At 54.2% G+C, this 12133-nt stretch overlaps 1 protein-coding gene across 1 annotated transcript; it reads left to right on the top strand.

The window, feature by feature from the left end:
• Positions 1 to 222: 222 nt before the first annotated feature.
• Positions 223 to 11839, top strand: FAM110A (family with sequence similarity 110 member A). Its single transcript, XM_030830999.2, has 2 exons — positions 223 to 431; positions 10300 to 11839. Exon 2 carries the CDS (start codon positions 10396 to 10398, stop codon positions 11281 to 11283), a length of 888 nt encoding a protein of 295 aa, XP_030686859.1. The 5' UTR covers positions 223 to 431; positions 10300 to 10395; the 3' UTR covers positions 11284 to 11839.
• The last annotated feature ends 294 nt before the right edge of the window (positions 11840 to 12133 follow it).

Here is a 12133-nt window from a genome sequence, read left to right as displayed (position 1 = left end):
CCGGAAGAACCTGAGGCCGCGGGGGAGGTGAGCGGCCGGGAGGGGCTGCGGAGCCGGGGTGCTTCCTTGCCCTGCCGAAGCTAAGCGGTCGCCTGGCAACGCGGGCCGCGCGGCGTTCGAACGGAAGAGAGAAACCAATCAGGATTTCCAGGGCAAACCATTCCGGTGTCGGGGGTGGGAGTGGGGCGGCGCGCTCACTTCCCCTTCCCCTGCGCCCCAGGACCTTCGCTCTGTTGGGGGCCTTGGGACAGTCAGGTCCCCCGGCTTATCTCAGTTAAGGAGGACAGCTCCGAAGAGGCCCCGCGGGTCCTCACGTGGGGCTGAGGCCTCCCGAGCCGCGTTGGGTGCGGCCATTCCCCGCCTGGGTCCGAGCTGTCAGCCTCCTCAAGACCCGCTCTGGAGGAGCCGGACTCGCCTAGCGTGGGCTCCAGGTGAGGGCACGGGTGGTCCGGGGCGCGAGCCCGGGACTAGGGGGTCTCCATTCACCGGGCGCCTGCGGTGCGCGTCCTCCCTGAGTGGTACCAGCGGAGAGGTTGTGGTACCGCATTTCACAGATGAGAACGCTGAGGCTCAGGAAGGCAAGTGTCCTGCTCAGGCGAAGTCTGGCAGAGAAGCCGATTCAGGTCCTTCTGCTCCATCTCTCAGCCTCTAGTCTAGGTAGATCTAGATTTACCTTGAGAAACCCAGACGGGTAACCGGTGGTCACTTTCTTAGCCTCTGATCAACCGGAACATGGCCAGTAGAGCTCAGGCAGCATCCCCTCCCGGCTGCCTCTTCGCCACAGCGTCCTGGGGTCTCCTGCAGGGCATCTGTCTTCACTTCCCCGGAAAGCCAGCGGGTGGATTTAGGGCTCACTTGGGATCCTTCCGCTTACGGGGCTCTGAATTACAGTGCTGTCCCTCTCAGAAAGAAGAGCTGGGGGGATCGGGCAGGACTGACATTTCTGAGCTAGGTGCCAGGTGAGCAGCTGATGGTTTGGCCCTGGACTCTTGGACCTTTGGCTGTAGGACTCTTGGGAATCTACCCCAGGTTGGGGGAAAGGGTAGAGGCACACCCTCAACGGAAGACACTAGTCACCAGAGACTTTGGAGTTGGGGGTGGGCCCGGGACCCCTCCTGGTAGAGCATCTGACCTACACCAGGCCTTGTTTCCTGGGGAGCGCCCACCCACAGGTTGCTATTGTTGTTTTCATTTTGTAGGTGGGGAAACTGAGGTTCTAAGAAGTTAAGCCCCTTGCTCAAAGTCACATGGTCAGACTTGGCAACTCTGGGGCTGGTTCCCAGTCTATCTGGCTTCCATCTTAGAATTCTAGACACTCAGAATTGTAGCATCTGGGAGTCTTGAATCTCTTCAAGGGGAGTTACTTACCCTCTCTCCTCCAAAGCCGTCTCCTGGCTTTGGGTAGACGAGCTCTGGGAGATCAGAAAGAAAACAAGTCTTTTCTTCATTCTTTCAACAGATATTTACTGCCTTCATATGCCCTGCCCTCCACCTTGTCTATTTTGTTTTTCCCAGTAGCATTTACCCCATCTGATGTCGTATAATTTCACTTATTAGCGAGTTTATTATCTTCCCTGACTGGAATGTGATACAGGGAGGGGCTAGGGTGAGGCAAGTGAGGTAGTTGCCTCCAGTGCAAAATTGAGGGGTACCCAAAGCCCCAGTAATCAAATGACTAAAGCTAACATTGATCATTTGCTCTGTGTTCTGCTGGTGGGAGACCAACTGGTATGGCCTCCATGGAGCACAGTCCCCATCTCTGTCACAATTACACATGCATCCCCCTGACCTAGCTGTCCCATTTCTAGGCAGAATGACGTAGGCACAGTGAGGCTGCAGTGTGGTTTGTAATAGAGACTAGATACACACGCTCAGTGGCCATCGGTAGGGGCTGATGGGCTCTTTATGTACTCATGTACTGATGTAGCACAACATATATTAAGTTTATTAATAACATAATATATGTTAATAACACGTATTATTAAGAACAACATATATTATTCAGTGAAAGACGAAAACAGTGCACAGAGCATGTTGCTATATGCATAAAAAATAGAAAGAATATATGTCCATTATTGCTTGCATGTGCCTAAAATCTCCGTGGAAGGACATACAACTGTTTGATCACAACGATTCCTGCAGGGAGGGGAACTGGGTGGCTGGGGATAGGAATGGAGGGAGTTTTTTTTTTTTTTAAACTTCATTCCCTTTATAGCTTTTGAACTTTGAGCCATGCACATGTATCATCTGGTTGAAAAAAATATATATGTATGTATTTTAGATTATTTATCATGAGACCACTGCCCTGTCTGTGATCTGTCATTAACTTGCTCGTGACTTTGGGCTAGTTTCTTCATTTCCCTGGGCCGAGAAAAGAAGCCATGATGGTGAGCTCAGGCCCAGGCAGGGGGCAATCTGGGCCAGGAAGTGGGCTAGGTTGTGGGTCTGTCCCAACCCCACCTTCCCTACCTTATCCTGTGTGCCAGGCCCTTCCCTAAGGCTTTGCATGTGGTATCTCTCTTAGTTTCCACTGCAAGTCCCTTTGTCCTCATTTTGCAAGCTCAGGTGCAAACCTGAGGCCCAGCGGATTGAGTTGGTGGAGGTGTGAGGTCGTGGGCCAAACAGTAGATCCCTGCCTTAGGTGGCTGCACCCACACCCCTCGCACAGCCTGTTTGCCTCTCCCTTCCTAAGGTCTGTGCAAGGTTGACCCGGGCAAGGCTGACTCCAGGCAAGCCAGGGCATGAGCATCTGGGAAAATTCTAGAAATAGTGTGGGGTCTGGTGTGGCCCTGGAGGCTGCCCAGCTGGGTGTCTCTGACCCTGACAGCTGGGCTGAAATCGAGCTGGGTTGTCCTACTGGCTGGCTGTCTCTGCTGCCAGGAGCCTTCCTGAATCCCTCTGGGGCAGGAGAGGGCCTCCCTGTCTCTGCCCAAGTCTGGGCTGAGCTCCTGCTGAATAGAATGAGAAGCAGGTGGAAGGGAGGGGTGAGGTGGGAGAGCACAATGTCATGAAAATGAAAAACATCAGAAACCACACCTCCTGCCCCCTTAGCAAAAAATAGAAATCCCTGACACCTCTTGAGCCCTTACCGTGTGCTAAGTACTTTACAAGTATGAACTCCTTTAATTCTCTCAATTCTATGATGTATGGTGGTTATTACTGCCGTTATTTCCTCCTTATGAAGGGAAACTGAGCACAAGAGATGTTTAATAACTTGCACCTAGAGCTGGAATTGGAATCCAGGGAGTCTGGCTCTAGACTCTGTACCCTCTTTTTTTTCTTTTTTTTTTTAATGTATATAAAATACAATTTACCATTTTAACCATTTTTAAGTGTACAGTCTAGTGGCATGAAGTTCATTCACATTGTTGTGCAACCATCACTAATGGAAACTCCATACCCATTGAACAGTAGTAATTCCTCATTCTCTTCTCCCTCCAGCCCCTGGCAATCACCTTTCTACTTTCTGCCTCTATGAATTTGACCACTCGAGGTACATCATATAAGTGGAATCATACAGTGTTTGTTCTTTTGTGACTGGCTTATTTCACTTAGCATAATGCCTTTAAGTTTCATCCATGTTTGTTTATCTATTTATCTGTCAGTGGACACTTGGGTTGTTTCCACCTTTTGGCTATTGTGAATAATGCTACTATGAGCACTGGTGTACAAATATCTGTTCAAGTCCCTCCTTTCAGTTCTTTGGGGCATATACCCAGAAGTAGAATTGCTGGATCCTATAGTAATTCTATTAAAAAATTTTGCCTAACCGCCACACTGTTTCCACAGTGGCTGCGCCATTTTATATTCCCAACAGTGCACAAGGTTTCTAATTTCTCCTCATCCTCATCAACACTTGTTATTTTCTGTTTTTGTTTGTATTATTATTATTTTTTTTGTGTGGTACGCGGGCCTGGCTCCGGACGCGCAGGCTCAGCAGCCATGGCTCACGGGCCCAGCCTCTTGGCGGCATGTGGGATCCTCCCGGACTGGGGCGCGAACCCGTGTCCCCTGCATCGGCAGGCGGACTCTCAACCACTGCGCCACCAGGGAAGCCCCATTTGTATGTTTGATAATGGCTGTCTTATGGGTGTGATATGGTATCTCATTCTGGTTTTGATTTGCATTTCCCTAATGATAAGTGATGCTGAGCACCTTTTCTTGTACTTATTGGCTATTTGTATACCTTCTTTTGGAGAAATATCTACTCAAGTGAGTCTGCATTTTTAGATTTGTAACCTCTGAGAGAAGGGGTCAACATTCAGTCTGGGCTGATGAAGAGCTCACCCAGGAGCTGGGCATTGGAGCATCTGTTTGGTTGAATAGTTATCACAGTGCACATTTTGGTGGCGCTTGTCATGTACAGGCCTCACACTGGGAGGGAGGCACTGGTAGGGATCCTGTTTTACAGCTGGGGAAACCAAAGCATGGAGAAGTTAAGTATCTTACCCAAGTTTCAGAGCTAATCACTGGTGGAGCTGGGTTTGAACTCACTCAGGTTGGTCCTAGAGTCCATGCTACAGGGGTGGCCAGGGCGCTGGAGTGGAAAAGGGCATTGCCAGCCGTGGACCCAGTGTGTGCTGGCAGCTTTGGAGGACGGACAGGGCTCAGCTAGAGCTGTCTGGATCCCAGCTTGAATAGGGGCTCCTGGAGGCTGGAGGAGGAGTGGGACGGGGTGGGGGAAGGCCTGCGTCAGGGTTGGGGGTTGGGAGGAGGCTTGGTGCTGAGGGGCCTTGGTCTTTGAGGTGGGCTCAAAGTCCAAGGGTTTTAGTCCTGCCCCTTGGTCAATGGCGTCCCCTCCTGTGCTTTGTCACTGGAGGAAGGAAATATGGAAGAGTGCGATGGAGTTCTTAGCCCAATGGGCGAGATAGGAAACAAGTGATAGCGAATATCTAAAATGACAGGGTGCGATGAATGTTTGGAAGGGAACAAACTGGGTAAAAGAGTTGGCAGGAGCCTCAGGGTGGTCAGGGAAGCCTCTCTGAAGTGGCGAAGAGGGAAGAGGTTCCAGGCAGAGAAAGGATGGTGCAAAGGCCCTGAGGCAAGAGAGACCTTGGTGTGCTCAGGAACAGCAGGGAGGACTCTGGCTGGAGCAGGAAAAGGTGGAGATGAGGTGGGAGAGGAGGGCAGGGACTGGATCTTGGAGGGCCTGAGGGCCAAGTGGAGAGTTTGGATTTTATTCTAAGGAGATGGGGAGCCTTGGGGGCTGGGGCTGGGGTGGTTTAAGCAGAGCTGTGATGACATCTGATTTCTGTTGGGAAGACATTGCCATTATTGCCCTCATTTTATAGCTGAGGAAACAAGACCCAGAACCATAGCCAGGGAGTGATTCCTAAGGTGGCTTCTCCCTCTGGGGCCCAGAGAGAGAGGCTATAGATTCCTTAGGAGTTCCCCGGTGAGTGGCCAAAGCCCAACACTGAGGACTATCTTCTCCACACCCCTGCTCCCCAGACCCGGGCCCGCGTTCAAGTTCTGGCTCTGCCATTTACCAGCTGTGACCTCAGGCAAGTGGCCCCACCTCTCCATGCCTCAGTTTTCTCAGCTGTCAAATGGTCATAATAGTAGTATCTACCTTATAGTGTAGGTGTGAGGATTAAATGTGTTAACACATATAAAGAGCTTAGAACAAATGCCAGGTACAAAGAAAGCACTTGGAAAAGGTCTTACCCATTTAATAAAAATTGTCACTGTTGTCTTGCTTTTACTACTGTTAGACCCTAACTGAGCACAACCACTCCCCCTAATGCTTCCCCATTGTTGCCTTAGCAGAGGGCTAGGCAGGGACCCAGCAGGCTGCCTTATCCCCCTAAAATCAGGGCCCAGGGGCTGGAAGGGGCTTCAGGGCTGACTCACTCCCAGGTGGAGGAGAGCTGTTCCTTGAGTCGCTTCCTGTCCCCTCATGCCCTCCACCCCAACCCTGGTGCAGCCCCTACCAGGCACAGACATGGAAGTGGGCCCTCTTTGACCTCCCTGGGGCTCAGTCGGAGCCCAGTGCGCAATTACTTCTCTGGGCCTCAGAATCCCAGTGGAAACTGGCTTAATCAAATGTCCCACCTGAAGTGACATAATAGAGCTTGGGCTGGCAGAAGAGACAATCACCTCCCTCCCAGGAGTTCCTTCCTGCAGGGCTACAGTCTCCTCATCTGTAAAATGGGGATGAAATAGTTCCTCCCTCCCAGGGCGGTCCAGAGATTTAAATAAGTACAGTGTCTGGCACTCAAAAATTCTAGTTATTATTATTTCTATTATTGCTGTCCTTACTAATGTTTACAGCTTGCACAAAGCTTCTGCAGGCACTCTCAAGCTCTAAGAACTCACACTGACCTGGCCTGGAAGGTAGGACTTTCCTTTATTGACAGAATGGAAGGCCAGAGAGGTCCAGCAACCTGCCTGGGGACACACAGCTAGAAAGGAGTGGCATTAATTAAGGCTTGATCTGGGGGGAAAGTGCCCAGGTTGGACTCTCCAGGGTGACTTTGGCAACTGACTCAGCCTGTCCTAGCCTCAGTTTTCCATTAGTCAAATGGGGATAATAATAGAGCTCCCCTTGTAGGGGTTGTTGGGAAGATTAAAATGGGTTAATTAACACGAGGAAAAGTTAATACATTAACTGCTGGTCATTGTGGCTGTGGGAAGGGGGACTCAGTTTTTCCATCTCCAAGATGGGTCCGGTTGCCTGAGCTGTCCACTAAGACTCTGTGTGCCAGATGTGCGGGCCAGTGCAGCTGTGGGATAGGTGGGCCTGGCTCTCGGAAGAACTTCCTGGGGTCGGTCGGGGGCGGCTGGGATCGGGTCCCGGCCGCTGCCTGGCTTTCGTTCTCCCTTTTCGAGTAATACCTGGGCCGGCGTGTTCACCTGCCCGGGGCCGGCCGCCGGAAGTTGCGCAAACGCGTGTTACCTGAGCCCAGGTGGGCCGGGCCTGGGCAGCGCAGAGCGGCGGCAAGGGCGCAGCCAGGTACGTGCGGGCCGGAGCCGGGGGCACGGGGCCGGGGTCGGGGGCTGCCCGGGCACCTCTCCCTCCTCCTCAGGTAAGGCGGGGACCGGGCAGGGACTCACCTTCAGGCCTGGACGAGGCTGTAGGAATCGGCAATCAGCTCCCTCATTTAAGAGCCAGGACAACCCGGGCTCAGAGAGGGGAGGCGAGCAGACAGAATCACAGAGCACGCCGCCGCTGGGAATCTCCAGGATTGCCCCCAGTTGGGAAGGGCAAAAGCCAGACCAGGGATCCGTGCTCCCCCTACTCCCCCTCGAGGCTGACGCCAGGGAAGCCGGTGGGGAGTGAGCAAGGTGAGGCTGCATGCCCCGGGGATGCCAATGAGAAGGGCCCGGGACCGGCGCTTCTGCGGTCATTTGTGGGTAATGTTTGAAATCCGTGGGTAGGGCGTTGGGCGATGAGAGGAGGCCTCAGAGAGGACACGAGTCCCACGCGGGGACCGGGACCCTGGCTTTAACTTTCAGGAGCCACCGCACATCGTGCTTTGCCCACCGGTGAAATGAGTCTTGTTCACTGATTAGCCTCCTTTGTCCGCCGCTTAGGCTCGGGCAGACGCTTCTGGAGAATGCTTAGAGACCCCTGCGAGAGGGGCGGTCTCAGGAGTTGGGTCAAATTCATAATAAAAACAAGGAGCCCAGTTCATGCAGCGCCGCCTTTTTAACAGGTGCTGAGGAAAGTCCTCGACTTGTTTTTATCGCTCGATCCTCACGGTGACCTGGAGGATCAGGAAGGTGTATTTTTAACAGCATTTCACACATAAGGAAACCAAGTCTGGAAGAGGCGCAGCTGCTTGCGCAAGGCGCACAGCGGGCGAGGGGGCCAGCTCCGGGCGAGACGGCCAGCGGCCCTAAAGCCGGGTTTGGCTTCTAGCATCTGTCCGGGTGCCGCCGGAAGAGCCCCTGGGGTCCGCACGTCCGGCCCGAGGGGGTGGGGGCCCGAGCCGGGTGGGGGGCGGAGGGGGGGGTGTCGCAGAACGTTTGCCCTAGCCCTGCCCATCTGACCTCCTTCCTCCTTCTGTTTCCCGGGATGGTGCCCGGGAGGAAACCAATGCCACCAACGGGTTGGACTGGTTTGGGAGGCGGGGGCCCGGGGGTAGGGCAGAGTCTAGCTACGGTGACAGGGCTCAGCAAGGCTGCCTTTCCTGTGACCCTTCCCTCCTGACGTCTCCTTGGGGGTGGGCCCTGAGTGGGGCAGCCTTTCTCTCCCACCTACTCCATCCCTTCTAACTCGGGAGCAGCTCTGGCTCTGGGCCAACAGCCCCCAAGGTTCTATTGTCAACTTGCCTTTGCTGCAGAGATCTCAGACTGGGGGCTGGGGGCCAGACTGGGGCGGGGGGCAGATATGTTTGCAGGTATGTTTTGTTTGCCCTGTCCATGCACTGTTTTTAAAATTATTATTATCAAATATGCTAAGAATCTAGAGTTTCCATGCAATTCTGGGTTCCCAGCTTCCTAGAACATCCTATACCTACCATCTTGGACCCATATGCCTACACTAGGGTGGGTATGCCCCTCTCTATTTTATCCCTGGTCTGCCTGCTTACATTTGGTCCCCATAGGTATTTCAGGTCAGTAAATATTTATTGACTGCCTATTATGTGTAAAGAGCAATACCTTGAAACTGAGATACAGTGAACAAAACGGACACCCCCCACCCCCACCCCCTTCATGGAGCTGTTTTAGGAGAATGTGAGCAACAATGAGTAAAACTATTCGTTTTTTTTTAGATAAGTGAATCAGGCTTCATATGAATTTGTGTCTTATTTATTGTCTCTGGGACCTAGGTTGGTTACTTCTTTGAGTCTCAGTTTCTCCATCTGTAAAAATGAGGTGACAATGACCTGTATCACAGACTTGTTGGAAGATTACAGGAGAGGATGGTGTCAAATGTCTAGAAGACAGATTCCTCTCTCCCCTCCCCCATCCAGACTCTTCCCTCCTGGCATTCCGGATGTCTAGGTGGGGCTGTCCAACATAGCTTTCTGCTACGGCTGGAAATGCTCTAATCTGTGCTGTCTAGTATAGTGACCACTGGCCACATGTGACTATTGAGCCCTTAAAATGTGGCTAGTGTGATTCAGGAACTGAATTGTGTGTATTTACTATAAATTTAAAGTTAAGGCTGAGTAGCCGTATGTGGCTAGTGGCTGTTGAATTAGACAATACAGGTTTAGACGGCCTGAGCTACAGGTCCTCTTGAGGATCGCCTAGACAGAGTCCCTTTCCCCCATTTTACACAAGGAAGGGTTCAGGACTTGGTCTATGGGTTTTCTTCTGGCCCATCTCCAGGGGACGGCGGGGGGCACTTTGTGGCTCTAGCCCTTCCTTGGAAAAAAGGTCAGGGGTGGCCTGAGGTCTGGGGTACTGGGCCCTGATGCTTAGGTGGTCACGTGGAGACCTGTGCATCCGGATGTGGGCCCTCCTGCCTATGCGTGTCCGTCCTACTGCTGCTGGCAGATCCGGAGTCTGCTGGATGCTCCTAAGCAGGGCTGTGTGATCTTGGGCATTTCCAGCTTCTCTCAGAGCAGCATAGCTCAGGGCTGACGTTTCCACCTGACAGGCATCCGTGGATTGCTGTGGGCCTGGCATTGGAATTTCATACTGGAAGCTAATGGGTGTCTGGACTCCATTGGGGCAGGGGTGGGGACTTTCTACACTCCTCCTCCACAAGCTCTGCTGCTATGCCTGGGGCCTGGCATGTCTAGGCGGGTGGCACAGGGCAGCTTCCTGCCTGGGTGAGTGTGGGGTGGAGGTGGTACCAGGCTTCCTGTGGGCATTCCAGGTGGGGTGTGGGGTTGGAGCCCTTTCTCTTGGTCACTCAACCCCAAGACCCCTGCGCAAGCACCTCCCTGCTTGGAGGCAAGGGGCAGAGCCACCAACTTGCTGAATTAGCTTAATCAAGCTCACCTCCCTGGGCTTCAGTTTACGCATTTGCAAGATGGAACTGTGAAGAGGACCCACTCTTCACAGTTGAGCCGGCTGGTGCCCAGCACTCAGCCTGGAACCCCCTTTGCTTCCTTTAAAATGTGCCATGTCCCATCTTTTCTGCACAGGCTGCCCGTGTCTTTCTTCTTTGGCACCTTTTTTTTCTCTCTGCCTCAGCTGGGCTGGGCCCTCGGAGAAGGAGGGGGGGTGGGCGGAGTCACAGGCCCGTGAGCGGGTGCTTTCTGCCTGCTTATTGGCTCTCTGTGAATCAGAGGCGTGGCCTTTACCTTTTAATGGGGAAGGCGTCTTCAGCTTTTCTCAATCTTTGCTGAGCCTTTGTCTGAGTGTGCTCTGCCCCTTTCTTTCTTTCCTCCGCCGCAGCCGTTGCGGTGTCCAGCTGCCAGCTTTCCGCCTGGATCTCTGTCTCCTCATTTCTCCAGTCTCCTCAGACAGAAGCCCTCGGGGTATGTAACAGCCATGCCTGTGGACACGCTGACTCCGGGAGCCCGAGACACCCCCGCCCTACCTTTCCGCCTACAGACCAAGGTCCCCGGCTACCAGCTACAGCGGCCAGCAGACTGTGGAGCCCGGAAACCTAGTGCTGTAGAGCGCCTGGAGGCCGACAAGGCCAAGTATGTCAAGAGCCTGCATGTGGCCAATACCCGCCAGGAACCTGTGCAGCCCCTGCTGTGCAAACAACCACTCTTCAGCCCTGGAACTCGCCGCACGGTGCTCACGCCTTGCCGCCGAGTCCTGCCTGGCCCCGGCCGCCGGCCCCAGCTGGACCTGGACATCCTGAGCAGCCTCATCAACTTGTGTGATAGTCCTGTGTCCCCTGCTGAGGCCAGCCGTACCCCCGGACGGTCAGAGGGGGCCCGCCAGGCTCCCCCAGCCACCCCCCCACGCCCACCACCCAGTATTGCTGCAGTCCGCCGAGTGGATGTCCTTCCCCTGCCGGCGTCACCTGCCCAGCCCTGCCCATCACCAGGCACTGCCGCCACCTCTAGCCCGGCCCGGCCCCCAGGTTTGCAACGCTCCAAGTCAGACCTGAGTGAGCGCTTCTCCCGGGCAGCAGCTGACCTGGAGAGATTTTTTAACTTCTGCGGCCTGGACCAGGAGGAGGCACGGGGATTGGGTGTGGCCCACCTAGCCCGGGCCAACTCAGACATCGTGTCCCTGGCTGGGCCCAGTGCTGGGCCGGCTAGCTCCGAGGGGGGCTGCTCCCGCCGCAGCTCTGCCACCATCGAGGAGCTGGCTCGGGAGCGCGTCCCCTATGGTGTGTCAGTGATAGAGCGCAACGCCCGGGTGATCAAATGGCTGTATGGGTTGCGACAAGCGCGAGAGACTCCAGCAGCTGAGGGCTAGGCCTCCATGGGACTCGACATTCGCCACGGGACAGATCTTAGAGAAGCCATAGGCCCCTTGACCTCTCCTGCATCCATTCCCTGGCTTGGGGCAGACCAGAAGCTGCTGCCTCATGTGAACTTGCTATAGAGGCAAAGCCTCAGAGTCTGGACCAGCATCCGTCTGACAAGGACTGACCCGGAGAGAGTTGGCTCTTGACCTTGGACTACCGCCTACGCCTCACATGTGGGGTTTTGACGTGGATGGACCCCTGCTTGTAGGTTTGGATTTGGGGCACTTAGCCCTTCCCACTGAGAGTGAGGGACCAAGGGATCTCACCAGAGCTGTCTACCCAGCAGCTCTGTTTCTTTCTTCCTTCCTTGGCCTCTGTCCTTTACTGACTTCCTCTTCCTTACCCAGTGGGCCTTGGTTCCCTGGGAACTCACCCTGGGGTGGGGGTAGGAAGGAGTGGCCTACCCACACTTTTCAAGGGGCTTGCCAGCCTGGGCCTAGGTGGGTAGACTACAGAAAGGACTGGTAGGAGTCTGCACTGCTCTGACTTCCCTCCTCTTGGTTAATAAACACAAATGCTTGTTTTTCAAGGGCTGGGTCATCAGACTCTTCTGTGTACACAAGGAGGGGTGGGGGAAGTCTTGGGGTGGGGCCTTCAAAACTCAGTGATTGCCCAGCCCAGGATCTGGGGGGTATGAGGCCAGTGGCTGGCTCTGCCTGAGACTCGCCTCACAGGGCACCCTCATAACCCCTCTGGGAGGCTAGCTGATGGGCCTCCTTCATAGTGGAGGACGCTGGGTCTGGCCACAGAGTGGATCAGGAAAGAACTGAGAAGAGGACTGGAGACTTTCCCCTGCAC

Source organism: Globicephala melas, chromosome 15, assembly GCF_963455315.2.
Source record: "Globicephala melas chromosome 15, mGloMel1.2, whole genome shotgun sequence".
NCBI classification, from domain to species: Eukaryota; Metazoa; Chordata; class Mammalia; order Artiodactyla; family Delphinidae; genus Globicephala; species Globicephala melas.
This window is presented reverse-complemented; position numbering and strand designations above follow the sequence as displayed.